Genomic DNA, 27,640 nt, shown 5'->3' with positions numbered 1-27,640 from the left:
CTCAGGTGGCTCTTGTTATACCTCTTCAGTCACCAGCTCCACTGTCTTCTGCTTCGGTTTGGCTGTAACAAAGACAGTAAATCTTTAAAACTCTAAAGGTGTTTGTAAGGAGTTCGATGAAGCTCACGTGTCCAAAACAGAAAGCTTGTTCCTGGATAAATCTGCAGCTCCACGGTAGTTGAGGCTTATCCTGCTGGTTTGCTGCATGCATCGCGAATGAGCTGGTTTTCAGTTCAGGTCTTCCATCTAGGGAATCTCAACCAAAACGTTCCCGATCATTTTACCATTAAGTTTAATGCACATCTCTGCATTAAACTGGGCTGAGTTTGCTGAGCATGTCATGGAAAAGTTGTGTGGCAGGACTTGGTAGATGGGCTTAACTAAATATACAAGTTTATCGCTGGCAAGAAGGCTAATTGAACAAAATAAAAAAGCAGAGCAAAGTAACTGAAACAACTGTTTATGGCCATAAGTTGTTTTTAGGTCTTAACAGGGAGGGTGTGTGTGCCTGTTTCATGCTTGTGCAGTTGTCTGACAACAAAAACAGGGAACAGCTTTATTCTGAATTCAGCTGCTCTAAAACACCATCGAGCTGCTAGAAAATAGCAGAGCCACAAAAGCTGCTGACACTAAACATACAGGAGCCTTTCTCTGTAATATTGTTGGGTCCCTACCGTACAATATAAAGCACCTTGAGGCGACTGCGGTTGTGATTTGTTTGAATTGAATAGAAAAATGCACAAAAAAACCATTTAAATTCATCTGTACTCAACACACGAGACCAAAAGGAAGCAAACAGAAGCAACGCGGCGAGCAGAGATGATGGGAAATCAATTAAATGATTTCTCAGCTTCGAGGCAAGCCATTGGGTACCGCTGATTGGCAGGGCAATAAATACTTTACAGGGTTACCTAGGCAACCTAGTGTCCTGTATTGATAAACGGTTAGTGACAGAGCAAATCTACTTCCTGTCTGGCTCTTCACTTAAACTCCCAGCACTTTCTGCCTGTCTGGATTTATTTTGTTATTCTGGTGATTTAATTGACACCATTTCCATCCAGAGTTGAGTTCCTCCTGGAAGTTTCCGAGGAATTTCCAGGCCAGACGAGAGAAATAATCTTTCCAGCTAATTCTGGGTCTAAGCCCAGAATTAGCTTGGTCTGGTCACAGTTAGTTTCCTGAAAAACCTGAAAAAACTAGGTGCATATCTCAGCCAGCTTCTCCTAACACTGCCCAACACTGGCTCCTTAAGAGCTTGTAAAAATAATAGAAGGCAGCTGCACTTGTTTAAGTTCGTGAAGACATTTCTACTCCCACCCAAGAGGCGCTTTCAGTTCTGAAACCAAAAGATGGAGTTTAAACTGTAGTTGAGTTTCTTCTCTTAGGTGGCTGTTAACCCTCTATTGATCACATGACCCACAATGTGTGAAAAAAGGCTTTAGCCATTATCATCACCGGGGGTTGAGACCACACTGTCATGTGACCTTTTGAGGTCACCTGAGGTAAGGTGTGAGTGGGGAAGCCTGTTTTCACTTCATCAGGTGAAATCATGACAAATAAAATGGTTCTGGGTCAAAACGTGGTGAGATCAACGAGGACATGTAATGCCACACGCCTTTTGTTTGATCATTTTTGAAAAGGTTTGACTAAAAATGTGAAATCTAACATTTTTTTTGGTGCCAGAGGGTTGTTCCTGCTGCTGTTCGGACATGGTTACCAGGAATAAAAGTGATCTGCATCGTCTGTCTGCTGTGTGTTTTATTTCATTCTCTGCTTTCAAAGCCTGAGCAGCCACTTATCTCGTTTGTACTTCAGGTGCGAAACCTCATGCTGGAGACGTCGGAGGAAACTCTTCGTCAGGAGTTCTCCCGCTTCAAGCCGGGCTGCGTGGAGAGAGTCAAGAAGCTCACCGACTACGCCTTCGTCCACTACCGCTCTCGCAGCGACACCCTCACTGCGCTCAGCCTCATGAACGGAGCCCAGATCGACGGAGCCGCTGTGGAGGTGACACTGGCCAAACCAGCGGGTGTCAAAGACGGAGGTGCAGCTGGCCGGAAGTGCGGCACCAGAGGTAGTCAGGGAGGAGGAGGAGGGAACGGAGGAAACGGGACATTTGGGCTGCACAAGAATGATGGAGGGATGATGGGAAGAGACCCAATGAGACTGGTGTCCCTGCCACTGACAAACCCCTTCTACAGTGGGAGTCGAGGTAAGTGGGGGAAAAAATAGAAATCTTTTATATGTTTCGGGTTTTTTTGCCTCTTATGTAGAAGTGAAAGGTCGCTGGTACGATTCCAACCAGAGGCACAAAGTCTCCGGCAGGAAAAATAAGAAAATAATATGTAATTTGATAGTCTCAGGTTACCTTTTCTTTCAATTTCCAGCCTTTTTAATGAAGCCACTGGTGGGCTTTGCTTCTATAACCTGCATTTAATGTTGTAGTGACGTGAAAAAGACGGTCTTCTGCAGAGATCCACAGATTGGCATTATTAAAGGGTCTTGTGTCAATGACGTTTTCTCTCAAAGTGAAGTCCAAGGGTTAGGAGACAGAGGCAAGAGGCCAGGAGTTTTGAAATGCCCGGGGAAGATGAAGAAGCAGCTGTCAAAGTTTTGGCTCCCTTCAGTTATTTTTACTGAGTCGTCCAGTATTTGGAGCTGAGCCCCTCATGTACTCTTGTATTACTCGTGTGTAGGTCAAACACATGAGAGGCTAACTGAGCTAAAGTGAACATGGAGGGTGACTGCTGATTTCTTCTTTCCAATTTTTTTCACCAGTCAGTGATAAATTTGAACTTTTTAAGGACTTTAAGTCCCAAATAAACACAGTGAAAACTCTACAGAAAGCTCTGCTTTAAACAAAATCAGATGTAAACTTTGGCAAATGGACTGTTTTTTTTAAAGAGTGTTTTTTTTACTCTATGCAACATGCCTCATTCACACCAGCTTTCTATCTAACACTGTGAAATGACCGGACCCACACAGTGTACAGTTGTCATGGTTTCGGCTTTATTTTTGACCACAAGCGTCTTTTTATGTTTGGCACTGTCTTGTAGCCCGGAGCCAGCTCTCTCCGCTACACACAGCGCTCCACCAGTCTCTTTCATCACTTTAAAAGGGCAGCGAGTCATCAGTGCCATCATTATCACCTGTCCCCTCTGACATCCCGGCACCACCCCATGAGCTCACTGCACCACCTCTCCACTGCAGCAGGCCAGAGACCACATCCCTCCTACACACTCACATTCTTATAAACGCACCAGAGAGCAACTCGGGCTTCAGTTACTTTGGCATGCAGGCTGGATTAGTCTATGACCGGCTGTACCTCAACAGCCACTTTACCGTAGAAGTAGCATTATGCAGAAAATAGCAGATTTCACTGACAAAAATATGAAGTAATGTAAGGGAGAAGATTTGGCACATCTAAAAATGACAGCTTTTTATTCAGGTCACAGTCTGCTTCTCCTTTCTTTCAACTGCTGCCTTCAGTGGTCACAGCAGCGGACCGTCTACCTCCACCTCACCCTGTCTCTGTGGCCTTCCTCTTTTCCTCTTGCCTGGCAGCTCTGTCTCCACTATCTGCTCTTCACGTGTCCAAAACCATCTCAGCCTTGCCTTTTTAGCTTTTTAATTTCTTCAAACTGCTGCCCTGTCCCTCTGATGTACTCATTGATTATCTCGTCCATGTTGGACACGCCCTATGACAATCCACTGTCTTTTTGTCAGTGCTACCTTCTGCAAACCACACATCACAGCAGCTCTCTCTAATATCTCGTAAACCACCCCTGACTGCAGTCTCGTCTTCCCCTCTCCTTCTTTGGATGGTTGTCTCCGGGGATTTAAACTAGTCCACCTTCACGTTCTCTGCTCGTTGCAGCTTCACTATTACGTGTCTCTCCCTCACATTAACAAACACATATTGTATTTGGACTTGGTTTCAGGACTAACTGGACTATTTTAATTTTACTGGAAAACCAGTAGGTTTTCTCTAAAGTCAAAATAACATTTACCTAAAAGTATTTTCTTTATATTTTTATTTAGTTTTAATTTTCACTAAAATTGAGTTTTTATTGTTATTTAAGTGACTTCTAATGTTTTATCACAACAACTTGTAATTGTTAGTTTAGTTTTACTTGGTATACTGTCGACTGATGATGATAAACCTGGGCCAGACTTTGTGATAGGAGCAGCAGAGTGGAGGATGAAGGAGAGGTTGCAGGTGGGGTGGGAGTGGAGACCACAACTGCATAATGAATCCAAAACATGCTAGAAAGTTCAACTTTAATCGAAAGCATTCATTAGCTGCAGCAGTTGTAGGGAGGAAAAAAAGAAGAATATTTGTTAAAACTTTTTAATGAGCAAAAACTAAAAACATAAAAAGTCATCAGTTTAATGTATAATGGATTTTTTTTTTCCTCTGTGAGGAGTCAAATCAGTCCCCCCTTTTCAAAGTTTAACCGGCTGCATAAAACTGTGAAGCTGGTTGTCAGACAGTTTTAAATATTTTCTGTGAAACATTGAACAACGTGGATGAATTTTCTGTCATTCTCAGTTCAATTTTAGATAGAACTGTGCAGCATAGATCTTCTCCTCATCTGTAGTTGATGTTTTATTTGTGAAATTGTTCATTTTCTGTATAATAACCACATCTCTCATCAGTTCTGATCGAATAGCTCTCATAATAATCCAGCTGTAGATTAAAGTTTGGCTGAGTTTGTCACCAGTTTTATACAGTTTTATGTTTCTCTTGTAGTCATTTGCTTCCTTGAGAATTAACCAAAGTACAGTGGAGCGAAAAAGTATTTATTCAGCCACCAACTTTGCAAGTTTTCCCACTTAAAAAGATGAGAGTGGCCTGTAATTTTCATCATAGGTATACCTCATCTATGAGAGACAAAATGAGGGGGAAAAAGTCCAGAAAATCACATTGTCTGATTTTTAAAGAATTTATTTGCAAATTATGGTGGAAAATGAGTCAACAACAAATACTGGCTGATGTTGATTTTGAGTACCATAGAACTAAGGTGCCAGTGTCTATATTAGTGGGTCACTGCTTGCTACAAACATACAGAATCCAGTTTGGGGATGGCAGTAGAGTAGTTTTATAAAATAGGAGCTTGTGCTCCAACTACAGAGCCTCCTCAGGAAATAGGTGAGTCTTACCCTCAGATTTAGGGGGTAACATCAAATCTCTGCTGGCAGTGGAGGAGTGGACCTACTCTGAAGCTCGAGCATGTTTTCACTGCGTGTTGTCAGTAGGGATGGGTATCGTTTAGGTTTTATCCGATACCGGTGCCAAACCGGTACTTTTGAAATGGTGCCGGTGCTCAAACCGGTGCTTAAAGAATGGAGAACACAAAATTGGTCCAAAAACCTCTCATGTTCAGCTGTTTTTTTTTTTTTGTTTTTTTTTTGTAAAAAGATAACAATGTGTGCCTTTTCTGCAGCTATAGGGGATTTATGGCATCACTCTAGGCTGGAAGCAGTGCTTAAACAATGGAAAAAACACAAACTTTGTCCAAAAACCTCTCATGTTCAGCTGTTTCCCTCTTTTTCTTTGGTCACTTTAGCCTTTTTGGCCAGGGTGAAGGGAGTATCTGCCATCAAACAAGAAGACAGCCGCATGTAGCTACGACGGTGTTTGCTAGTTCACCTTACATGCATTAATGTAACAACGTGGTTAGCCTACTCAACGTAAATTACACACGAACAACATTAAGCTACTCACGCAGAGAAGAACGGCTGCTGCTGCCATCATCATCCGTCATCATTTCTGCTACACTGGCAGGGCTAGGGGCCAGGACTCTCCTCTTCGGGTTTTTGGGGGATGTTGCTAACTCCGGGTCCGATAACAGGCAACCCACCCGCAGTAGATGTGCACGGTGTGAGGTCTCGCAGCAAGCTATCAAATACGGTGCATTTTTTGGCTTTTAAAAAAAACGCTATGCGTCGCCAGGTGTTTCATCAGATTTGAGGAGTTACCTCCTTTGCACAGTATCAGCTTAAAGCACTTGTTGCAGGCTGCTGAGTTTGCATCTTTTGCTGTGAAGTACAGCCAGACTTTTGACCACTTAGCCTTGGGCATTTTTAATATGTAGCTCTGCTCTAAAAGAACGTACGTACCTGGACCCGCCTACTATCCTCGGAAACGTAAAGTGATTGGCTAGAATTCAAAGTGTATGACATCTCAGGAAAAAAAAGCACCGAAATGTGCGCTGCTTTTCAGTCTGGTTACTACCGTTTATGTCAGATACCGGTACCCATCCCTAGTGTTGACTCCACCAGAGTTGGCCCAACCTCAGTAGTACACCACAAAACCTTTAATTAATGGGTTGTCCAGCCACCACCTGTTCACATGAGCTCATCATGGTAATGACCAAAACAATAACATCGCAGATACAAGCATCCTCCACACTGTCTGGTCTCAGCCTCAGGGTGAGAAGCTGGAGTTCCAGGTGAGGTGGGGAAGGCCTCTGGTCAGAATCCTTCAGGAGGTTTTACCACAACTGAGAGTAAAACCTGGATTAGACCCAGAACTCTGTGTCTCACCTGACCTGGGAGCACATCAGGATCTCCCAGGATGAACTGGGAGTGGTGGTGGGGAAAGGGGTCTAAAATGGTCAGTTTACCCTCTTGTCAATGCGACCTCACTTCAGATAAGGAGAAGGAAATGGATGGATGTCCAGGTCTGCTTGTTCATACACAGCATGCGTTTTGACTTGCAGATAAATTCTCAAAATATGGCATTAACTATTTATTTCTAAAATAATTCCCATTTCTAACAGGAAATCATGTGTAGTGCCAAACAATCAATATCCCCTCCCCGGGAGAGTAGAAAGTGCTTTCTGCTGTCAGAATAAACTCTTCTGGACCGCTTGCGGCTTTCTAATGAGCTGCACTTTGTTTTTATTTTTCCCTTTTTTGTAACACAGGGTCATTCTGTTTCTTCACTCTGCCAGGAAAATAAGCCTAGATTGTTCTTCCTGTACATATGAGCAGGTTTCTCATCCATTACAAACCACATTTATCAAGCCTCTCACATATATTGAGAAAGCCGCAATAATAATCTGGTGTCAGAGTACGAGCTGATGTTCCCTCATGCTCGTGGCGATTTTCTGAAAATGAGAAAAGTTTGTGAGTTAACTCTGCTATAAATGGGCTGTGAAATATTTATGATGGGAAGATGTCAGAAAGAGACGAGGATATGGAGAGATGAAGTGGTTGTGAGAGAGAGAGAGAGGTTTCATTTGGGGAGGGTTCAGATCTTGTTCACTGTCCACATTCAGCCACACACAGTCTTTTCTCTCCATTTCAGGAAGGCGTCAAGTTGGTTTATTTCTGTAGAAGATTCAGATCAGATGAAGGCTCTAGATTAGACAAAAATAAAAATCTCCATCTTGTTATTGGGAAACTGGCAAAATGGTAGCTGTAGAGTGCATTAAGTCTGATGTAGAAGAAGAAGAAACACAACATCTACAGCGCTTTGCTGACTCAGAAGACTCGATGACATCATCATGTTAACTCATCGTCCAACCCAGCAGGAAGATGCTGCTGAAAAGGATTCAGAGTGATATAGAATGGGTCTATGCTTGCTGTCCCTCACAGCGACCTTCATGTTTCTGTAAAAGTAAAGTTTTTGTAAAAGTAAAGGGGAGGTTGTCATATGTCCTCTTTATTGGGGAAAGAGTCGAAACTCCTCCGAACTCATCTCTCCAACAAAGCCTTCAACCTTTAGGGTTTGTTCATTTTTTATTTTCCATAAAGGGTCCTTATGCATATTTGACTTTGTGTCACTTAGAGCTTAGAGCCATGGGCTTTGATTCAGGTATTTGGATAGATGTAGCCACCATGACTGGTTTCTTAATGTTTCCAGGCCTCAACTGAAGTGTTTTGTCCATTTTGGAACAGGATTCTTACTTGGCACACAGATATCTGAAGCACTGACTTACTGGGCTGTTAGTGCAATTGACTTCACAGCTAATCATATTGTTTGTCAGATAGTTGCTTTAAAGTGGTCCAGAAGGCACAAACACCGTCTACTGTTCGGGCACTTCATTTAGCTGAAGAACTCTGTTTTTGATATTTCTGAAGTCTATTGCGTTCACCACCTCAGCACTGACAAAGCTCACACTCTTAACTCATCTTTGTGTCAGATATAAATTGTCCATTCTCTACTTCAGAGATCTCAGCCTGGCCTCTTCAGTTTCTTTTCTTTGTTTTCCTCTTCTTTAAGATGGAAAAGAAGAAATAAAAAAGGAAGTTTTGTAGAAATCACCGTCCTCAGATTACGATGGCCTGACAGAGAAGAAAAACAGCTGCCACCGTTAAAAAAGAGCGACACGACCGCAGATACAGACATTATCACCGCGGACAGTGTCCTGCATTAGTGACCGGTGTCTGGAGGTCGGGCTGACCCGTGTCACCCATACTTACGATGATGGCTGCTGTGGCAGAAACTATGCTGTTTAATTTCCATTAATCGCAGCGCCTCGCTTCAGTTTCATTCAGATAATGATCCAAACGAGCTTCTCTTAAATCTGTCTCACCGCTTATCCCCATCCATCATTTTCTCCACTCGGCCTCCGGCTCACAATAAAATCTGCCGTCTCTCTGTACAGCCGTCCTCAATTTTACACCATCAGCCATCAAAGAGACATCTGAAATGTAACTATAACTTCTGCCATCACGACCCCCCCATCATCGCTGGGATTGATTTGCCCGAGGAGACATGTCTCACAGAATTCCCTCACATCGCCTCTAAAAAAAAAAAAAATCACATTGGTGTTTTTATAGACCTATGTGATTTTTTTCTTTTTTTTTAAACATTGTTTTTTATTGTCCTCAGCCTTTATTATTGTTTGTGATCATTTATGCATCATTTATCTTCTACTTTTTTTTAATTAACTTGTTTTTAATTTTATCATTTTATGTTTTCTTGTTACTCCTCAGCCTTTCTAAGGCGACAATTAAGTGCTGAAAGTGCCACAATATAGTGACTCTCGCCGTTTGTTGTGTCGAGTAGAGAGTTGTAAACATGTATGAGTGTCCGGTGTCATGGAGACCTGGCATTGTATGGTTCATTAAGAGGCTGCACAATGATCCTCATCTGATTGCTTCTGCTAGGCCATTCTGTCTGGCTTCAAACTGGTGATTTTTGCATAAAGCAGGTGTGCTGAATAAATCTGAATGAATAAAACTCCATGACTCATGGCAGCTGGTAAATTTAGAAATGTCTTAGTGTTATCCACTTAAGCCATCTTTTATTTCAAGGCTAAATGCCCCTTAAATTGCCTAAAACAAATGCTGAGGCGCTGCTAAGAGTTAAAAACAATCCAAATTCTGTTAGCGCCATGAAACGGGCACTAACAGATATCTATGAAATGTAAGTCAGCTAGTTAGTTTCCATCTAAAGATAATATAATATATTATGATTGAAGGATTTCTATTAAAAAACAGGCAAGTACACAGTAGAGCGCTACTACAACTTTTATCAGTTGGGCTAGTTAACATGCAGTATAATGAAGTGCTACTAGGTGGCTAGCTACAGAGCTATGGTCAATGTTGGGGAGTAACAGAATACATGTACGGGCATTATGTATTTACAAAATATGAGTAACTGTATTCCATTACAGTTTAAAAGGGTGATACTCAGAATACAGTGACTTTGTTGAAATAAATGGATTACACGGCGGTATTTTCCTGTTTTATATGTTAGGCTGTGCCCTCTCTATTTTTGGTAATTCCACGCTGGTGGAAACGCAAACAAAACACACATTAAGGGACTCTAATGTCTGTGTCTCAATCTCACGGCCAATGTCACCTCTACTTGCAGCCCACATAATGACGTGAAGTAATATTTTTTTAAAATGATTATTTAATTAATAATTTAATATGAAGGCAATAGCAGACTGCTACAGGCATAGCCCTAAAGAATGTAGCCTCATGGGCAGTGTAGTCCGTGCTGCAGGGAGAATGGACTGCCATACCCATTATGTGTCTGTGAGCGAGGGAGGGAGAAAAAGGAGAGTGGAAAAGTACGAGCTGTCACCGAGCAGAAACGGGAGCTGGAAGCATGTAAATATAATAATAACCACTGCAGCCTTACCTAATGTCAACCTACTGTTACTCATTTATAATAAGATTTAAAAATCTAGTTGGTATTGGTATGGAGAGTAACCTTCAGTAATAGTAATAAGTCACACAGCAATAGTACATTCATGTAGTTGTAAAAAGCATGATAATATATTAAGTAATCCAAAGTATTCAGAATACATTACTCTTATTGAGTCAACCAAGAGAACGTCCACAACACGAGGTTGATCATGAATATGTTGCTGCTGGGCGATATGACCCAAAACTCATATCTCGATATTCTTCAGCTGGATGGCGATATAAGATATATATCTCTATATTTTTGTTAAAGCCATAAGTTAAGAAGTTAAGGCATTAACGTCATTTTAACGAGATTAACGCTGACAGCACTAAAATAGTCATCTCCAAATGTTTTCAGCTCCTCTTTGATAGCTCCATGTCCATCTTGTCGTTACCTGCAGGTGAAGCGATGGGGGAGGGGGAGTTGTTCAGTGAAGGTGCGAGGTGAGGCAGAGTAACGCAGCGTAGAGTCAAAAGCGGACGAAAGAGAGATGCTATATCGATATAAACGATATTGTCACATCTCATATAAAAATATATTGATATGTTTAAAAATCTCCATATATCGCCCAGTCCTAGCTGCGTAGTTTGGATTACTCGCTATGGAAAAGTCCCGATAGAAGTTTAATGTTCACACTCAAACCTGAGTGTGACCCGAGAGTGATTCTTTTCTGAAATGCTAACTGTGTTCAGTGTTTTTAAAACCTTTAAGACGTGCTGCACACAAACAGAGCTAATGGAAAACTTCAGAGGGCAAGAAGGATGGTCAGATGATTTCTGGGGACTCATCAAAGCACTGCTGCACATTAAAAAGACTAAAGCCTTGGCACTTAACAGGGGGATTACGCAACAACTTGAAAATAATTAGTTTCATAAATTAAACCAAAACAATACGATGTACATGAGCTCAGTTTGTTGGAGCCTCTTTAAGTGAGGCTGCAAGATGAGGTGCACCGACACAGACGTGCAGATGAAAACCCAAAGGACTGCTGAGCAACCTCTTTTCATTTATTGCCACATTTCCCTCTCAGACCAGTTTCAAACGTTGCATAATTGAAAAAAACCTGCTGATAGAAACCAATTAAAGTTATTTCTGGGTTTTGATTTGTCGCCCGATAAACTGAGAGTCAGTGAGGGAGTAATTGAGTGAAAAGTTGGGGAAGATGGATCAGAGCTGAGTCAGTCACACTTTATGATCGCTGCTTTAGTGATGAGATGAGCCTGGTTGTTACTGTGCTGCAGTCAAAAGTATTAAACTCAGTGAACCGCGAGAAGAACTGGGGGGCAGGAATGATGCTCATCCAGCGCCATCACACCACCCTTTATTCACCAAGAATGCTCTCCAGTGGTGACTCCTACCTAAAATAGGCTTTTTCTGATGGTTGCCATGGGTTCCCAACTATTCTATATCCCAGTGAGTAAATCCTAAACAAAGAAGAAATTCACCATAAGTACGTTTCCTCGCTTGACCTCACTGCCAGTGGTTCAGAGTTAACTCGCCCATAACAAACACTTTGTCGTGAATATATAAGTAACAAATGTTACGCACGAAAAACAAACCAGTAAACATTAAATTTATGAAATTCATCTTATTCACATTCACAAAAACATTTCCTGCTCAAAAACCGAAAAAGAAGCAAAGGTTTTTTTTTATTCCACCCCTATTTAACTGATCAAATATCTGTTTTGGTTATACACTATAAATAAATAATAATAATTATACACATTCCCTTGTTATATTAGTCTATACATCTTTTTGTTTACGTCCATAATTATTAATTATCCATAATTATTAACTCAAAAACTATTGCAACAATACTCCCCCTGCCAGGAGGGGAAGTGAACACCATAACTTGAGACTAAGTGACACAGGATTCTGAAAATCACAGACAAGTTCAAGTCTCAATGACCTTGACTTTGACTTCAAGCTCACTGAGACTGGAAATCAACTAGGATTTTCAAATTCATGCCATAAGTGCACGGGCTGCCTCCAGTATTTTAAATGTCATCATATCGAGTTATCCATATTTAATGTGCAGTACAACCATTGTATCCCCTATGGTTTTGATATATGGACGAGACAGGGTATTAAATATTTAAAATAAATTTTGACAATCAGAACCTGAAGTGGATAAGTGGAAGAGAAGAGACGGCCCGATGTATTACCCCGTTTCATTCATGTGGTGCTTTATAAACTAAAGGTTTTTTTAATCTAATTTTTAAAACTGATATATATTTGTAAATCTTTTCAAATTGTCCTCATGACTATTCCACAAATAAATTACTATAGTACACCTATGCCCACCTTTAGACACACCCCTGCATGTCAGTATCACTCGTCTTTTTAGCACTAAAGGGTACACAGGGCTGCCGTTGTGGAGACTTCAGAGACATTTTATTTGTCTCCACCTGACTTCACTGCCTCTTTGAGAGGCTTTTGAGAGGCTGTGAAATCAGCAGGATCATCTTTTCTGCTGTGGTGTTTTCAGTGGGCTTTTTGAGAAAAGTAGGATCCATTTAAGCTGAATCTTTTAAGGCCTTTTATTCACACATGCTCCTACATGGGTTTATACTCCGTTAAATTGATTTTCAAGTCACAAATGTGAGTGAAACACTTACGCTGTCCAGCATAAACGGCACAATTTTTCCGCTGTGTTGTCCGCTCCACAAGAGTGTTTATATAACATGAAACTTTTTCCTGCTGCTGGTAGTTTCATGTAAAGGTCAATGTAGTATTTTGGGTTCACAGGTTAAGTTACAACTGGCTTTACTGGTGTATATAAATTAAAGAGACGAATTGCAAATTCTTATTCATTGTGATGTTGTTCTTATACTCTGTGAGGTCTTAAAGAAGTCGTATGTACCTTGAGCTGAAGGAAGCACCCGTCTAACTTAATGCTGCTCCCCTGTATATGTGTTTGTACCGTCAGATGACCTGGAGCGCTGCATGTACCCCCTGCTGCCCGGCACCCCCCTCACTGGCACCAGCCTGCTGTCGCTCAAGCAGAGTCAGATCACCTCGGCCGTCAGCCTGCTCGACTTTTACTGCTGCAAAAACTGCTGGTTGCCCCCAGAATACTACCTGTACTCCACACCAGGGCAGGATGGAAAGCTTCTGTTACTGTACAAGGTTTCAGACTGACTAGATGTTAACACATAAACATGCATGCAGTTAAACATATCTGAGAGGTGTCGGAATTTATGCACATCCATTGTCCTTATATATGTGCAGGATCCAGTTAATGACATTTAGAGTTGCTGCACTGACATTTTTACAGTGTATTGGATCATTAGCACCTCTTCATGTGCTGTGTAACTAAGTGTTAGCTAGCTCTCTATCCACGCTAATTGTAGCTGTCTTTAAAGAAAGTAGTGTTAGTCATACTTCTTAACTTGTGCGATTACACAATAGACTTATGGCTAAAATCAATACTGTTTGCTATTATCTATGAAATATTGTTGTGGCTCATGCTATCCGCATTTTCATTTGGATGCCATTTTGCTAGGTTAGGAAGCTAACTCCTAGCTGTAACTTGACTATACTCAATGAATCAAGTGACTCCTGATTTGTGACATTATCTGAAAAAGGTCAGCTAAATTACGAGATCAGCCTTGGAAGTTTGGAGGAAATGGCAAATCACAGACTAGATTTTTGAATAATGTTAGCTTGCTTAAGGTTAGCTCAGGATTGACCCTAAAAGCTAAACGTTTCACTCCATAAATCAGTTTTCCTGTTGTTGTTGACACTAGTTTTCCGTCATAGCTCAAATGGGCTTGATTACATAGGTGACTGATTTTTTTCTGGCTAATATTAGCTAACGTTAACATACCTGTTAACATGAACAAAATACCACCTGTACCACATGTAGCACCTAGGGGGCTAAGCTTGTGGATTGGGTGCAGATGAGTGTGAGGGTTGATTTGTGGCAGAAGGACAACAGCAAGAGTAAAAGGAAAGGTTTGAGGATGTCAGCTCGGACAAAAAGACAGGAAGTCGAGCTGAAGATGCTAAGGACACGATGAAAAGATTACAAAATGAGGACATCAGAGGAACAGCTCATGCTGAGTGGTTTGGAGGCAAAGTTAGAGAGGCAAGGCTGAGATGGTTTTTAAATTAAAGTGCAAAATTTTTATATACAACAGTAATAAAAATAAAAAGGAGATTGTGCACGAGAGCACTGCAGACTGCATTAATGCATAAACATGTACTCCATAAATCTCCATAAACAGCTGCGAGAAGGTGTAATACAGAAATATGTGTGTGTCTGTAACCATGCATAACATTAATGACGCAACCACAAATATAAACACAGCTTGACCGTACTGAATTATTTATAGCTTCTATATATTCCATACATGTGATTCTGCTGCAGGCACAAGGACTGATTATTTTACAGCCTGGTGGGACAGGGTTGTGCTGCGGGCTGCAAAGTCCACAGCAGTAAATTATGTACGTCACAAAGCTGAAATGCAACACAATTATGTACATAGATGAGAAATATTTCTATGTTACTCAGTTTAAACATTTAAAAACATAACTTTAAAAGTACAAATAAATTGATATTCAGTGAATTTTTGCTTATTACGTGTTCTTGTTTCAGTGAAGTCTTACATATCATGACCATCTCTAACATTATCCCGTTATAACATCCAGATTCTTCCTGTGTTATCAGCATATGAACATAAAAAAATAACGTTTATATTCTGTAGTGTGTGTAAAATTCAGCAGTTCCATTTAAAGCTGTTTTTTAAATTTTTTTTATTTAAACTGTTTCACAAGATGTTAAAGTTACAGAAACAGTCATAAAACCAGCCAGCAGCTCGCCTGTTTTTCTTTTGTTTCCCAGCAATGCAGTTTTGACTGTGACTTACCCCATTAATTACCTCCCCGGTCTTTGTGTGTCTTCATTTCAGTGAAACGATTGTTTGTTTCTACATTAACCAAACACTATGTGTGTGTGCGTGTGTGTACGTACATGTAGGTGGTGATACAATCCACACGAAGGACGTACATCCCTGACAAGCTGTGTGCTCTGCTGGATGATGCCAAGGAGCTTGCTGCTCAGACCACCCTGTGGAACCTGGGTACTCCTCAGCGCGCACACACACACGCACACGCACACACACACACACACACACACACACACACACACACACACACACACACACACTGTAAACAGTTTTCATGTGAATAAATGAATAGCTTGTGCCACACCCACACACTGCCCAGCCTCCCTGGTGTATGCCAGGGTGCTGGAGAGCAGAGTGTGTTGAGTTGAACCTCAGACCAGGACTTGGACACGGATTAGGACCGTGTCGTAACTGAGGGATGTTCTGAGAGTATTGGGTCTGTTATTTGGGGCTCTTCAGCCCCACTCTTGGTTTGCATTTCTTCCAGTAAGTCAGACTCATTTGGAGAGTGCGGTGGACGTCACCAGGGTTCGTCTTTGGTAACAGTTCACAACTTTAATTGGACAGTAACAAATTGTAGGAGAATATTTCAAAGAAATTGTTAATAACGATGTTTCTGATGATATAGATAAAAGAACTGAACGGTGTTTTAATCGATGCTTGCAGCTTGGCATGCAGCAAATAGAAGTTAAGAAGTATCGTAGGTAGTGTTTTCTCTGGAAACTAAATAAAAGTGTAAAAAAGCCTGTTAGCTAGGATGAAGTTAGGTCAATCTTTTTAACCAGCTGCTGAAAGTCCCACCATGTAACAACATCAGTGGTTTCCGTCCCTACTCTTCCTATCATGTGGAGCGTAGTTAGCCAGTCGTTTGTTTACATTTAGGTCGCACATGACCAGCTGCTAGCATCTTCTCCTTCGTAGCCTGGATGTACTCAACAGTGAAACTGCTTGTTTTCTTGCATAATTTGGAAACTGTTCTTTGTTGGAAGTAACTCGCCTTTTAGCTACAAAATCGACATCAGCTGACGTGCATCGCTTGCAGATCTCTGACATGATATCATCTCGATATTATCTCGTTTAGAATGTAACTGCATAGCAGACGATATAACACAGCCCCAATGTAGAGATTTTCTAGGTGCAGCCAAACAAGCAGACACTCTGCTTTGGTTTTGTCGGGGTTACATCTCCTCTTGGTCTTCAACGACCTCCAGCATTGGAGCGGCGTGTAAATGACAGAAAACAAGGAAAGAAAGTTGAGGTTTCCGGTAAAACTTTCCAAGGTCCACACACAGGAGGACACCGTCACGCCTTTCTGTGATGAGTTTGGATCTGTGTGGTTTTTGTCCAGGTACTTTGGCTTCCTCCCACATGGCTTCCACCGGAGACATGTAGTTAGTGGGGTTAAGTTAACTTGTGATCAACTTAAGTGGTAGCTGGGATAGATTTCAGCCACCCCCCTGCCAACTTCCTCTAACCTCTTTAGAAAATAAGAAAAGTAAAGACAGGAAAGGTCTAAAATACTTAGCCTGGGTCAGTGGACAGGCTGCTGTAAAGTCAGAACATGTGTAGTTTAAAAAAAGAGCAACAGTTTCAGATTTGCACTTCTGTCTTTAAAAAGAAAACAAAGTCTTCACTCAAGCAGACAAGTCACCAACTATCAAATTAAAGGCAGATTGTGTGTCTTCCAACAGCATCTCAGACGGGAGGATTCATGAGTCACACTGATGTAAAGGATCTCAAAAGGAGGCTCTCTCACTTTAATGGCTGTTTTAATGAGGTTATAATAATAAGAGTTCTCTCCATCATCAGTATTCATACAGCAGGACTCCTTTCAGCAGCAGTCTGCTTTTTGCAGTCTCTCATTTGTTTCCATTCATGTTGTTGTCCAGGGTTCCTGCAGGGAATTAAAGTCTGACATTAAAATAAAGGAAAACACATTTCCTGTAAATGTGCTTTAGGAAAACGCATTTGAAGATGGAGTGTTTAAAAATAAAAAAAGATGCTTCATTGTTGTCGCCTTTTTCATCCTGCACCCTTCATTTTAGGGTGTAGTAACGTGGATCAGCACAGCAGGGGGTGTAACACTCACACTGAGCAAAAAGAGAAAGTCAAGTGTGCTCCAACCTTTTTAGCTTACAACAATAATGGATGTAGTCTTTATTGATAAATAAATATTAAATTGATGAGAAATTCCAACATTGTTCCTGCACTGTTTAAACAACTCTCAGTCACTTTAAGGCTTTTCTAACGTGTTAAATAAAAAAGAAAACCCCAAAATGCATTCTAGCATCTCGATCCATATTTCACTGCGTATGTTCTGTAATTATGCTTATTAAAAACAAGTCCTTAAAGATTTCATTGTCTTTATCAAAGTGGAAGCTAACAAATCGCACCATTAAAACATTAAAAATGAAAAACGGACATGGGCCTAAATAAAAAAGACAAAACAAAAACCACCAAATTCAGCTTTTAAAATGAAGTAATAGCAGTTTTTGAGTCATGTTCTTATTTAATTGGTGTTTTTTCAGTTGTGTTTATATCCAGAGTATTTAAACTGTTAGTACTAATGTACCTACAGTGAAACAAGCATTTTGAGCATAGCCACTGATTGGCTCACGGTTCAGGACCCTGCAGGGGCCACTCTGGCGGGCAGTGATTTTTAGGTCACCTAAAAGCTGAAGGAAGGCAAGAAGAAACGTGGTTGTTTCCCCTGAGAGGAAAAAGCTGCTTGGCAGTCGTGCTGCGTCGCTGCAGCTGTCGGAGGCTGAACTCTCTCCACCTGCATCTCCCTGGGAGCCAATCGCAGCGCTGCCTGTCTGAGCCAGCGTCTCCTGAACCCTGAACACTGCAGCTTTGAGAGGATCTGTTCAAAGTGAGATATTTCAAATCAACACCACCTGCAGGCTGCGGGGAATAAAACTTATCAGCTCTGTTAGTGAAGAACTTTTTCTAGGTGTTTTTAACAGCTAAAAAAACCAAGTCTACAAGTATTTTATAGATATATTTGAACAGAAGTGAAGAAAAATCATGTGAATGGCGAAACTTGAAGGGCCCGTGAAAACCGTTTGTAGTTTTGCATGATTTTCAGTTCAAAATACGCCTTCTTTGTGTAATACTGGGCCTCTTCTCACTTTAATGCCACCTCGGTTGACATTAAACCTGGAAACCTGTTAGGGGGACACCACCCCTCTGTATTTTATTCAGCCAGAGGCACCCATCCATCCTTGGTGATTAGCTAGATAACAGAAGCAGTGGTCTAAGCAAGTTAAACCCAGACCTCCCTCTCACTAGCTACCTTTTCTCAGCAACTGACTTGGGAACCTGATGCATTCTTAAGCCAGCTGAGAGACATGATTCCTTTGTCTTGGGTCTCCTCCTGGGAGGACATGCCTGGAACGTCTCATCAAATGCCCAAAATAACCTCAGCTGGCTCCTTTTTGTAAGCTAAAGAGTAGCAGCTCTACTCTGAGCTCGAACCTGCCTCAAAGTCTGAGCCTTGCCACCCTTTGAATGAAGCTCGTGTCTGCTGCTTGTCTCTACCTTCACGTTGTTTTTAGTCTCCACCAGAGCTCGTGGGCTTAGGTGAGGGTAGGAATGTGGATCGACCGGTAAATCGACACCTCTCCCTTCATACTCAGCTCAGGCACAGACTAGATACCTCAAACTCCTGAGGCACCACAGGACATCCAGAGGAACGCAGCCTACTCCCATGGCCAAGCTCCCACACACCCTGAAATACCTTTGAGAGGACAAGGAGCTCACCTGATGACCACGAACAGGACAAAAACCACAGTCTTCCTCCTGAATTCAAGGCCGGAAACACCCATGACCTCATTTTCTTTTCATACCGCTGCTCTCAGGTGAAGTGATTACTAGTTGAGGATAGTACGAAAATATAATAGAGCTCGAGTTTCTCTCTGAATGGGTCTCTTGTGGTTGGAGCTTAAAAGCAGCTTTAACTCGAAGACGTCTGGACATGAGTGTGAGGATGAGGAGAAGAAGAAGTGATTTTTAAAGCACCAAGAGGCTGAAATACGATTCAGGTGTTTTTCTTAATTGACTTCAGGAAGCAGGTTTGTGTCCCGGTGGTTTGACGCTCGGACTAGCACAGAACCCTGACATAATTAAGTGTTTTCTTTTTGCCTTTTGAAAACAAGATGTTGTTTTTAAAAAGCGTAGAGCAAAGCTGGGAGCGCCCCGGCGACTGGACGCTTTTAATCAGCCTTATTTGCACCGAATCCATTTTTTAACAGTTTCGCTGCTCCACGGGGAGCCTGAGATCTCTGCACATCCTCAGTCTCTTCCCCTTTCTCTCTGGCTTCCTTCATCTCTCTTCAGGCACTCCAGGTCACAGTATATAAATATATACACTGCTTAGACGCTTAAATCTTGCATACATTGGTGCTACTTGAAGATGAGAAGAAAAACCAAAGTCAGACCATTACTGACTCACTGCTAAACTGGTCATGCTGCATGATGTTGGAGGCAGGATGCCATGGCTCACATCTGTCACATGCGCCCAGTATAAACCTGCTCTCCTCTGTGAAGATAACGGGGCACCAATAGTCCTGGTGATCTCTGGGTAGAGTCAGATAAACAGTGAGGTCCCACTAAGAGCAGGAGTGGCAGACATCAGGCTGAAAGAAAAGGGAATTTCACTGATCTGGTCCATCTTATGTCAACGTGGGCTGGATGTGGCACATGATGTTTAAATGAGGATATTGGACCCTCATGGAGCCAGATTAAATCGGAGACATGCGTGAGTAGCCCACTGTTGTAGAGTTCTGGCCCTGTTCCATCCAGCTCCAGTAACAGACACAGTAACACAAAGTAATGAAAAATCAGTCAAGAGGGATAAAGACAGAGCAGTGATCTGTGGCCATCACATCCTAAACCATTCTCTCGTTTGCAGTGCATTCTTACTTTTATTTACACCAAAGCAGGTTTAATATTCATTCACAAAAGTGTCTGCTTCCTGACTGAACAAACTGAAGTTTAACTGCTTGTGTTTTTCTGTTTGTCTTATTATTATATATAATAATGGATGCAGCAATAAAAACACAACTATCCATGTTACATCGATATCTCAAAGTCTCAGTATGTACACACAAAATGTAGTTTAATTTCATTGTAATAACCTTTCTTTTGTTATGTGTGACAAGGTAAAAAAAAAACTGCTGCTGTAACATTCATTGACTCTGTGCTATGCATGTGAGACCAAACTAAACCCCCCAACATCAACAAATACAACTGACTATTCTAAAACACCATAAAGCAGCGAGAATATGAAAGTTCGTTGTGTAAAAAAAGAGTGGTTTTCAAACTTTTTTTGCCCTAAGCCTGTCTGTATTCATACCTGAAGAAAATAGCAGCTCTTTGTCTGGGCTCTAAAGTTAATTTGAATTCCTTTTTTCCCTGCCAACAATTATTAAAACAAGATAATTGAGAAAAAATAATATTCTGCTTTTGCCTTTCAGCACATACCTTTTCTTTACCTTTGCCCCTTCATAAAAGTCCACATTGATTCCCCTCTGGGCTTCGGCGTGTTTAATTCATTTCTCTTTCATTTACTTCTGCAGTTAAAATAACATTGAAGTTCAAAAATATAAACTTAATTGAAAAAAAGATTTTTTTCCTTTTCCTGTTCTTTTTTAAAGTTTGAACAAACAGTGTATTTATTATCTCTCTGCTCTTGCTCTTGACGAAGGCGGTCGCACTTTTCTCCTCTCCTCCTCTCCCGTAGCTTCCCTGCTTAGCCTCTTATGTCCTTGTCTAGTCTTGTGTTTTTTGTATTACTTTTCCCTGGAACACTCTCTCACAGTCTGTTCTCTAAAACCTAAAAGAGGAATTATGGATTGGATCAACTGGTCCCTAAATGCAATTGACACCCCTTTCTCAACGAGAAGTCTGGGCTCGGGTGAGCCTGCCTGCTGAAGATATCTACCTATTCGGAACCATGGTAACAGGGTTCTGGCTGATCGGAGCTGGCTTGGCCCTGACTTATCGAAGAATTAAGAAAGCGGAACCGGCTGTTCAAACCCTCACAAGGCTGCCCACTGGGATTGAAACGATGGGAGAGGCGTGAGTTTCTCAAAATGGGCTCATTGAGTGCAGCACGAATAAGATCTTGGAGAGGCTACGGCTGCTGTGAATAAATGGATTGGATTTATATAGCGCTTTTCAAGGCACCCAAAGCGCTTTACAATACCACTATTCATTCACTCTCACATTCATACTCAGAATACTCAGAATAAGATCTCTGACTGCAGACTGGATACATCTCGGAAGGGCTAGCCCGGAATAACATCTCTGTGCGTAAATTGGATCACACCTCGGGGAGGCACACTGCTGTGAGTTCTCAGAATCGGCTCCTTGAGCACAAGAAATGACAACATCACAGAACGCAAGTATGGCGAAGCTCACGGCTCTCCAACGGGAGATTGAGAGACCAGTGTTGGACTGTAGAACTGCTTTGAAATTCATATGAGCTGTTCGCACTAAAGTAAAAACCACCATCACTTCATGCGGAGAACCCCTTTGCCGCCAGCTGCGGTGTCAAGGCTGGAGCTGAACAACACCCTGATAACGACTGTGTTTAGTCTGTCCCCCCCATTCCATGCAAGGCCACCTGGGTTGGCTGGAAGACTGTTTACTTAGCCTGGCAGGGCGAAAGACACTGTCTCAGCTGAACTCTGGACACGCACACATACATATACACTGATATGCACACACTCATTCCCCCTCCCTTTCCAAACGCCTTCGACGCTTATTTCCTTCCGATGCTGACAGCGGATCAAGGAGACCAGCGCACGCAGGCCCGGATGTACTGTCTACACTGGCTGTCTCTCACCCTTTACCCACCCCTGTTGCTTGTCATGTGTTTCTTTGGTGTATTAAGAGTTTTTTCATGTGCTTTGTGCAGAGGTGTTTTTTTCTGTTCTCAAACTGATCTCCATGTTGGAGCTCAGTCTGGGGGGAGTTATTTTTTTCTCCTTATCTTTCCTCATGTGGTGCATTTTCCATTGTTATACCTCTCTGACCTGTCTTCCCCATGTGATGTTTTGTGTAATGTATGTATGGTCGGAGGGTAAGATGGCGCCGCCATTGCGTGCAATAGGTCGGCAGCCTTATGAAATTTCCCTTGTGGGACTAATAAAGGTATATCAAATCAAAATCAAATCAAACTATGATGAGTCACGTCAAATATTTGTAATCTCACTGTTGACCAAAATAATGCCGACTATCATTCATACCAGACTTGAGCAGCAGGTGGAGGCACTCCTGAGCGTCACACCTACAATTCTCTTGCTTTGCAATGAACACTACCGGCATGCAGCTTTCTTCCATTGTATGACGCTGTCTCACACTAAACTGTTCAGTTCAGTTCAATTTTATACAGTAAGACAAAGAAAATGGAAAAAAAACAAAAACAACAATCATATAACCCCCTATAAGCAAGCACCATGGCGACAGTGTGAAGGAAAAACTCCATCAAGAGACAGATATTAATAACAGATATGATTCAATGCAGAGAGGTCTATTAACACATAGTGAGTGAGAAAGGTGACTGGAAAGGAAAAACTCAATGCATCATGGGAATCCCCGGCAGCCTACGTCTATTGCAGCATAACTAAGGGAGGATTCAGGGTCACCTGGTCCAGCCCTAACTATATGCTTTAGCAAAAAGGAAAGTTTTAAGCCTAATCTTAAAAGTAGAGATAGTGTCTGTCTCCTGAATCCAAACTGGAAGCTGGTTCCACAGAAGAGGGGCCTGAAAACTGAATGCTCTGCCTCCCATTCTACTTTTAAATACTCCAGGAACAACAAGTAGGCCTGCAGAGCGAGAGCGAAGTGCTCTAACAGGGTGATATGGTACTACAAGGTCATTAAGATAAGATGGGGCCTGATTATTTAAGACCTTGTATGTGAGGAGCAGGATTTTGAATTCAATTCTGGATTTAACAGGAAGCCAATGAAGGGAAGCCAAAGCAGGAGAAATATGCTCTCTCTTTCTAGTCCCTGTCAGGACTCTTGTTGCAGCATTTTGGATCAGCTGAAGGCTCTACAGGGAGTTTTTGGGAGGACTTACCTGTCACCAGCTGCCAGTGCTTAACTAACCTTAATTGATTGTGTAATGTGATCTCAGTGTTTCCTGCCGGCCTGTGATATGTGCTGGCTTCAGACTGGAAATGGCTCAGCTCATACCCTTTAATGACAGCTAATCATTTGATGAGAGTGGGCGAGGAGAGCAGATAATCTCCTTGCATTGCTTTCAATGCACTCACTTAGAACAAGACTAGAGTGCATGAAGGCCTGCAACAGGTAGGATGGGCTTCAAACCCACCCACCCCCCTGTGGGGCTGTACGGAAGGACCTAATAACCGTAGGTTATAAGATGCACGTAGATGCATCTTTGCACCTTTCACTTTTTTATCTTTTTGCCTCATTGGGTGCAAAGCAGGTACCAGGCAAATGCAGTGACCAACCTTTGAGAACTACAGATACAGTAATAAAAACTAGAGTGAAACAACATACAAGTATGGAAGTATGTATCTTGTGATGACTTTAAGACCTTTATCGTTAATTATGTGTCTTATTGCTGGAGCATATATATCTTCAATTGGTGGCTTTTATTCAACCTGAGTGTTTTGAGAAGTGCTTTACAAATAATGTTTTCCCCCCGTCTTGTCTTTGCTCCTCCAGACTTGTCTTTTCTGAGCGGAGCATCTTGCGACTCTCCCAGCAGCAACTCTCCTCCTCTCGCCATTTCCCCACCTGCTGCCACTGTCACCACTCCAGGTGTCCTGACCTGCGCCAGCCGGGCCTTCGCCTCCTGCCTCCCTCCACCTCCTCCACCACCTCAGTCCCCATACCCCCTCTCCACCCTGTCTTCTCTCTCATCGCTCAGCCCTGCCGCCTCTCACACTCAGAGACTCTACATCAGCCCGCAGTCGCCGTTCTACTGATGGTGAGACTCTGCAGTGAGGAGGGATTTAAACTGTGCTTAATCAAATGTTCTTCAAAGTCTGCCTCGTCGAGGAGATACATACTGTCTCTGAAGACTTTTTGTGTCCTACTAATATAAGAAAGGTTTCCAAGGAGACAGAGTAAAGGCGATTTGATTTTATGCCCTAATTCAGTATAACTAGTTTTATGTGACATTATTTGGGGTTTATTTATTTATTTTTGCGCTTCAGAGCATGTTATCTTATGTTTTTTGTCTTTTTTCTTTATGCCCTCCAGTCATTTTCTGCCAGAGGCGCTGCCTCGCCTGAAGGTCAGAAGTTAGAGGAAGATCTACTGAAGGAAAAGTGCGAGGAAGAAAAGGCAGGCTGTGTTTCTTACAATTACGCTGCACACGGTGTAATTGTATTGTTAATGTGCTTTTTTAAATTAGAGCCTCTGTTATGTTAACTTTTGTCCTCCTGTTATGTGGCGAAGGAGGGGGCAGAGTCACTGTTTTATCATCCTCTTCTTCTTCTAGAGGAATTTTTGTAGCTGCTGACTTCCTTCACAATCCGACTCTAAATATGAAGCTCCAAAACAAAAGACCATTTTTGTCTTTTCTTATTTTGTGTGAGCTGCTTTGCATCCAGGCTGATTTTAAGCACGAGGAAGAAGGAGGCTCTGCAACAACTTTTGTTGTTGGGCTTTTAGTCTCATTTAAACTGCATTCAGCACAAACAGAGGCACAGTTAGTTTCTCATGGTTTTGTTTCACATTCTAGTTGTTTAGTGTTCATAAAGAAAAGTTCATTTATCAGTAATTTCAAAAAAACAACAATGGGGCGGGGGGTCCTTTTAAAGCGTTGATCTATCCAAAAGCAGCCGCCTGAGTAAATATCCCCTAATATTTATTATATTGGCTTTACAATTGGAGCTTGCATTTAATTATTATTTTTTTTAAATTTACAACTAAAAAAGCAGAAGAAATCATAAAATCAGCATTTTTATTTATATTCACAAAACAATTAGTAGTTGCATGCCTTAGTGATAATATTGATGGTACTTCTTTATTTTTGGAGACTTTCATTGTCATAACATTTTAGACCTTTAATTAATGGGGGTCCTTAGTTAATGGCGAAAAAGTAGAATGTTTAATAAAAATCAATAACTCAGTATTTCCTTTTTAGTATTTTATGTTTTAGAGTTTCTCTTTATGGGACCCAAAATTCACTTGTTATTGGTAATTACTTCATTTTTAGGCAAGTTTTCAATTAAAACTAGTAGTAGTAGTAGTAGTAGTAGTAGTTACTGCCAAAATAATCAGCAGATTGATCAGTTTAAAAGTACAATTATTAATGGTAGGACTACAGATAAATGCTGTTTATTTTGTTTTGTTCTTTCTTTTGGAGACACTTTGAAATTCCAAATAAAATTTTCTAGAAATTTTATAAATGTTTAAAGGTGATCCGTTTTACAGAAAGTTGTTACAAAATTACAGATTTTGCATAAATATTTGGGAGATGAGGGCGTGCTGTATGTTTTTTCTTCTTGCAGTTTTACACTTTTAAAGCAAGCAGAATTTATAAATACTTTTCTGCTGTGCAATGGGGGAGTTTGAAGTTGAGAGGAGAGAGTTGTACACGGTTCCTTAATAAATGAATTCAAACGCACTGAAAGTTGTGCTTGAAGGTTTGAAATCGATCGTTTTTAAGATCAAAGTAACAGCGGAGTGTTTTAAGTTCATGTTTTTTCTCTCTTTCTTGATTAGTTTGACTGATGCATGTTGCTTGGACTTTAAATGTTTTATATGTATTTACAGGGACTGTGTTTGCATAGTTTTACTTCATGTTCATTCCCTTGTTTCATACAAAGTTCCTGCAACATATTGCTCTGCTCGACTTTGTTGATTTTTAGGAGAAAAGGTTTAATTTGTGTTTAAAACCAGACAGAAGATTTTGTTTGTGACAGAGAATCTGAATATTTTTAATGCATGTCAGAATATTCGTCCCAGTTTTTGTTTTAGTGAAATCCAAACCAGACAGCAGACTGAAATCTCTTCAGTCGTGAATAAGAAAAGCAGAAACAATAGTGATAGTAAGTCCAATCAAAAATCACGATAGTGTGTAAAAGAATAAATCTTAGTTGCTCCCAATGTGACCGTATTTATTAAAAACAGATATGAAGTATTTCACAGCACTCAAAAACAAAAAGTAATGAAGGGTTTGCTTATAAACTTGCCACACAGTTAAATTTCAAGAACATGAAGATAAAGAGTTTTGTGTATTCATGTGAATCTCTGTGTTGTAGTTTAGTCTCAGGAATCTTGTTTCCAAAAATTAAACAGTGGGAGTATTTTGGAATAAAACCCTGCCACAGTTGATTCACGTACACCTCTACTGTTTTTTGTCCCAAGAAATGGTTGAATAGTATAAAATACAGTACTATACAAAAGTCTCGAGTCCCCATTCATTTCTTTTCATTTTGATCCCAAGAAGCCAGACTTTCTTGAATTTGAAAGTGGTTTTGAGCAGTGGTTTGGGTTTTGTAGGACTTTCTGTAGGCTTGACTCATTTCAGTCCAGTCTGTGTACCTGAATTGTTTTGTTTGTTTGCTTGGCCACTTAACACTGATCTATGTGTCATTCAAACATTAAAAGCCGCACCTAACTCGAGGGATTACCCAGTGTTGTGTCTACACATAACAGAAGGCTAAATCAAAAAACTAATTTTAAATTACACACATTTTCTACTAGCAGCTTATCACAAAAACACATCGTTTATTCCAATTTCTGTAGTTGAATCTTGAGAAATTCCAAAGATAACCCAGTTTGGCAGACATAAAATTTAATTTTTGCACCAACAAGGCGATTCCCAAAGAGCTATTTGTCACGGCGAGTGAGGTGAGCCGTGTGGAGGCAATGAAGGAGGATCCAAACGCAGGCAGTCGTGAAGGTGTGAAGGTGGTTTATTGAGCATGAAAGTAAATACAAACGGCAAAGGGAGCTATGACTAACTAGACTGGGAACAAACTAACTACAGAACACGAACCTGAACATGAGCAGAAACACTTGGCGGTTGACAGCAGGGAAACACACAGATGACGCAGGGTGGAATACACAGACGGACCAGCAACTACAATGACGGCAGACATGACTTAAATACACAGAGAATCACAGGGGAATTACACACAGGTGGTGGACACAGCTGGGAATAATCAACAAGACGAGACAAAGGTAAAACTGAACACACTCACATGAGACCCAGACCATCACAATAAAACAGGAACAAGCAACCATCACACTAAGACACAAACTCGACATAGAGAGACAGACAGAAAATGGCACATGGAGCTAGACAAATACTAAGCAGACACAACTGAAGAACAAATCCTAAACACCACAGAAACATGAAACTCAAATAATAAACATCATCATAATCAACACTACCAGAGAACAAGAAAACAACCCCTGATGCAAACTAAAACCAAAACATAATAAAACTCAAACTACTGGGTCCGACGGACCCAGAACCGTGACACTATTAGCCAAAAACCTGGCATATCTCAGCATGATGTGCAGTGTATCCTTAAAAAAATGTTTGGGTGCTCATATTTGGCACCCTGAGGCTTAAAAGGAT

The 27,640-nt window shown here is 41.2% G+C and overlaps 1 protein-coding gene across 3 annotated transcripts in view; it reads left to right on the top strand.

The window, feature by feature from the left end:
• The window catches only part of rbm46 (RNA binding motif protein 46), a 32,535-nt gene extending 6,143 nt beyond the window's left edge, over positions 1–26,392 (top strand). For 2 of the 3 annotated variants that reach the window (XM_026163171.2, XM_080293828.1), the window contains exons 7-11: positions 1,816–2,209; positions 13,080–13,279; positions 15,132–15,234; positions 23,764–24,028; positions 24,304–26,392. In XM_026163171.2, coding sequence (XP_026018956.2) covers positions 1,816–2,209; positions 13,080–13,279; positions 15,132–15,234; positions 23,764–24,026 — 960 coding nt within the window. In that variant the 3' untranslated portion in view covers positions 24,027–24,028; positions 24,304–26,392. Of the gene's footprint in view, positions 1–1,815; positions 2,210–13,079; positions 13,280–15,131; positions 15,235–16,751; positions 17,190–23,763; positions 24,029–24,303 lie in introns of those variants that run through there. The other variant, XM_080293833.1, reaches the window with a different exon arrangement.
• The last annotated feature ends 1,248 nt before the right edge of the window (positions 26,393–27,640 follow it).

This window comes from Astatotilapia calliptera, chromosome 3 (genome assembly GCF_964374335.1).
Source record: "Astatotilapia calliptera chromosome 3, fAstCal68.1, whole genome shotgun sequence".
In the NCBI taxonomy this organism is placed as follows: domain Eukaryota; kingdom Metazoa; phylum Chordata; class Actinopteri; order Cichliformes; family Cichlidae; genus Astatotilapia; species Astatotilapia calliptera.
Note: the sequence above shows the minus strand (reverse complement) of the source record. Positions and strands in the feature narration are given on the sequence as shown.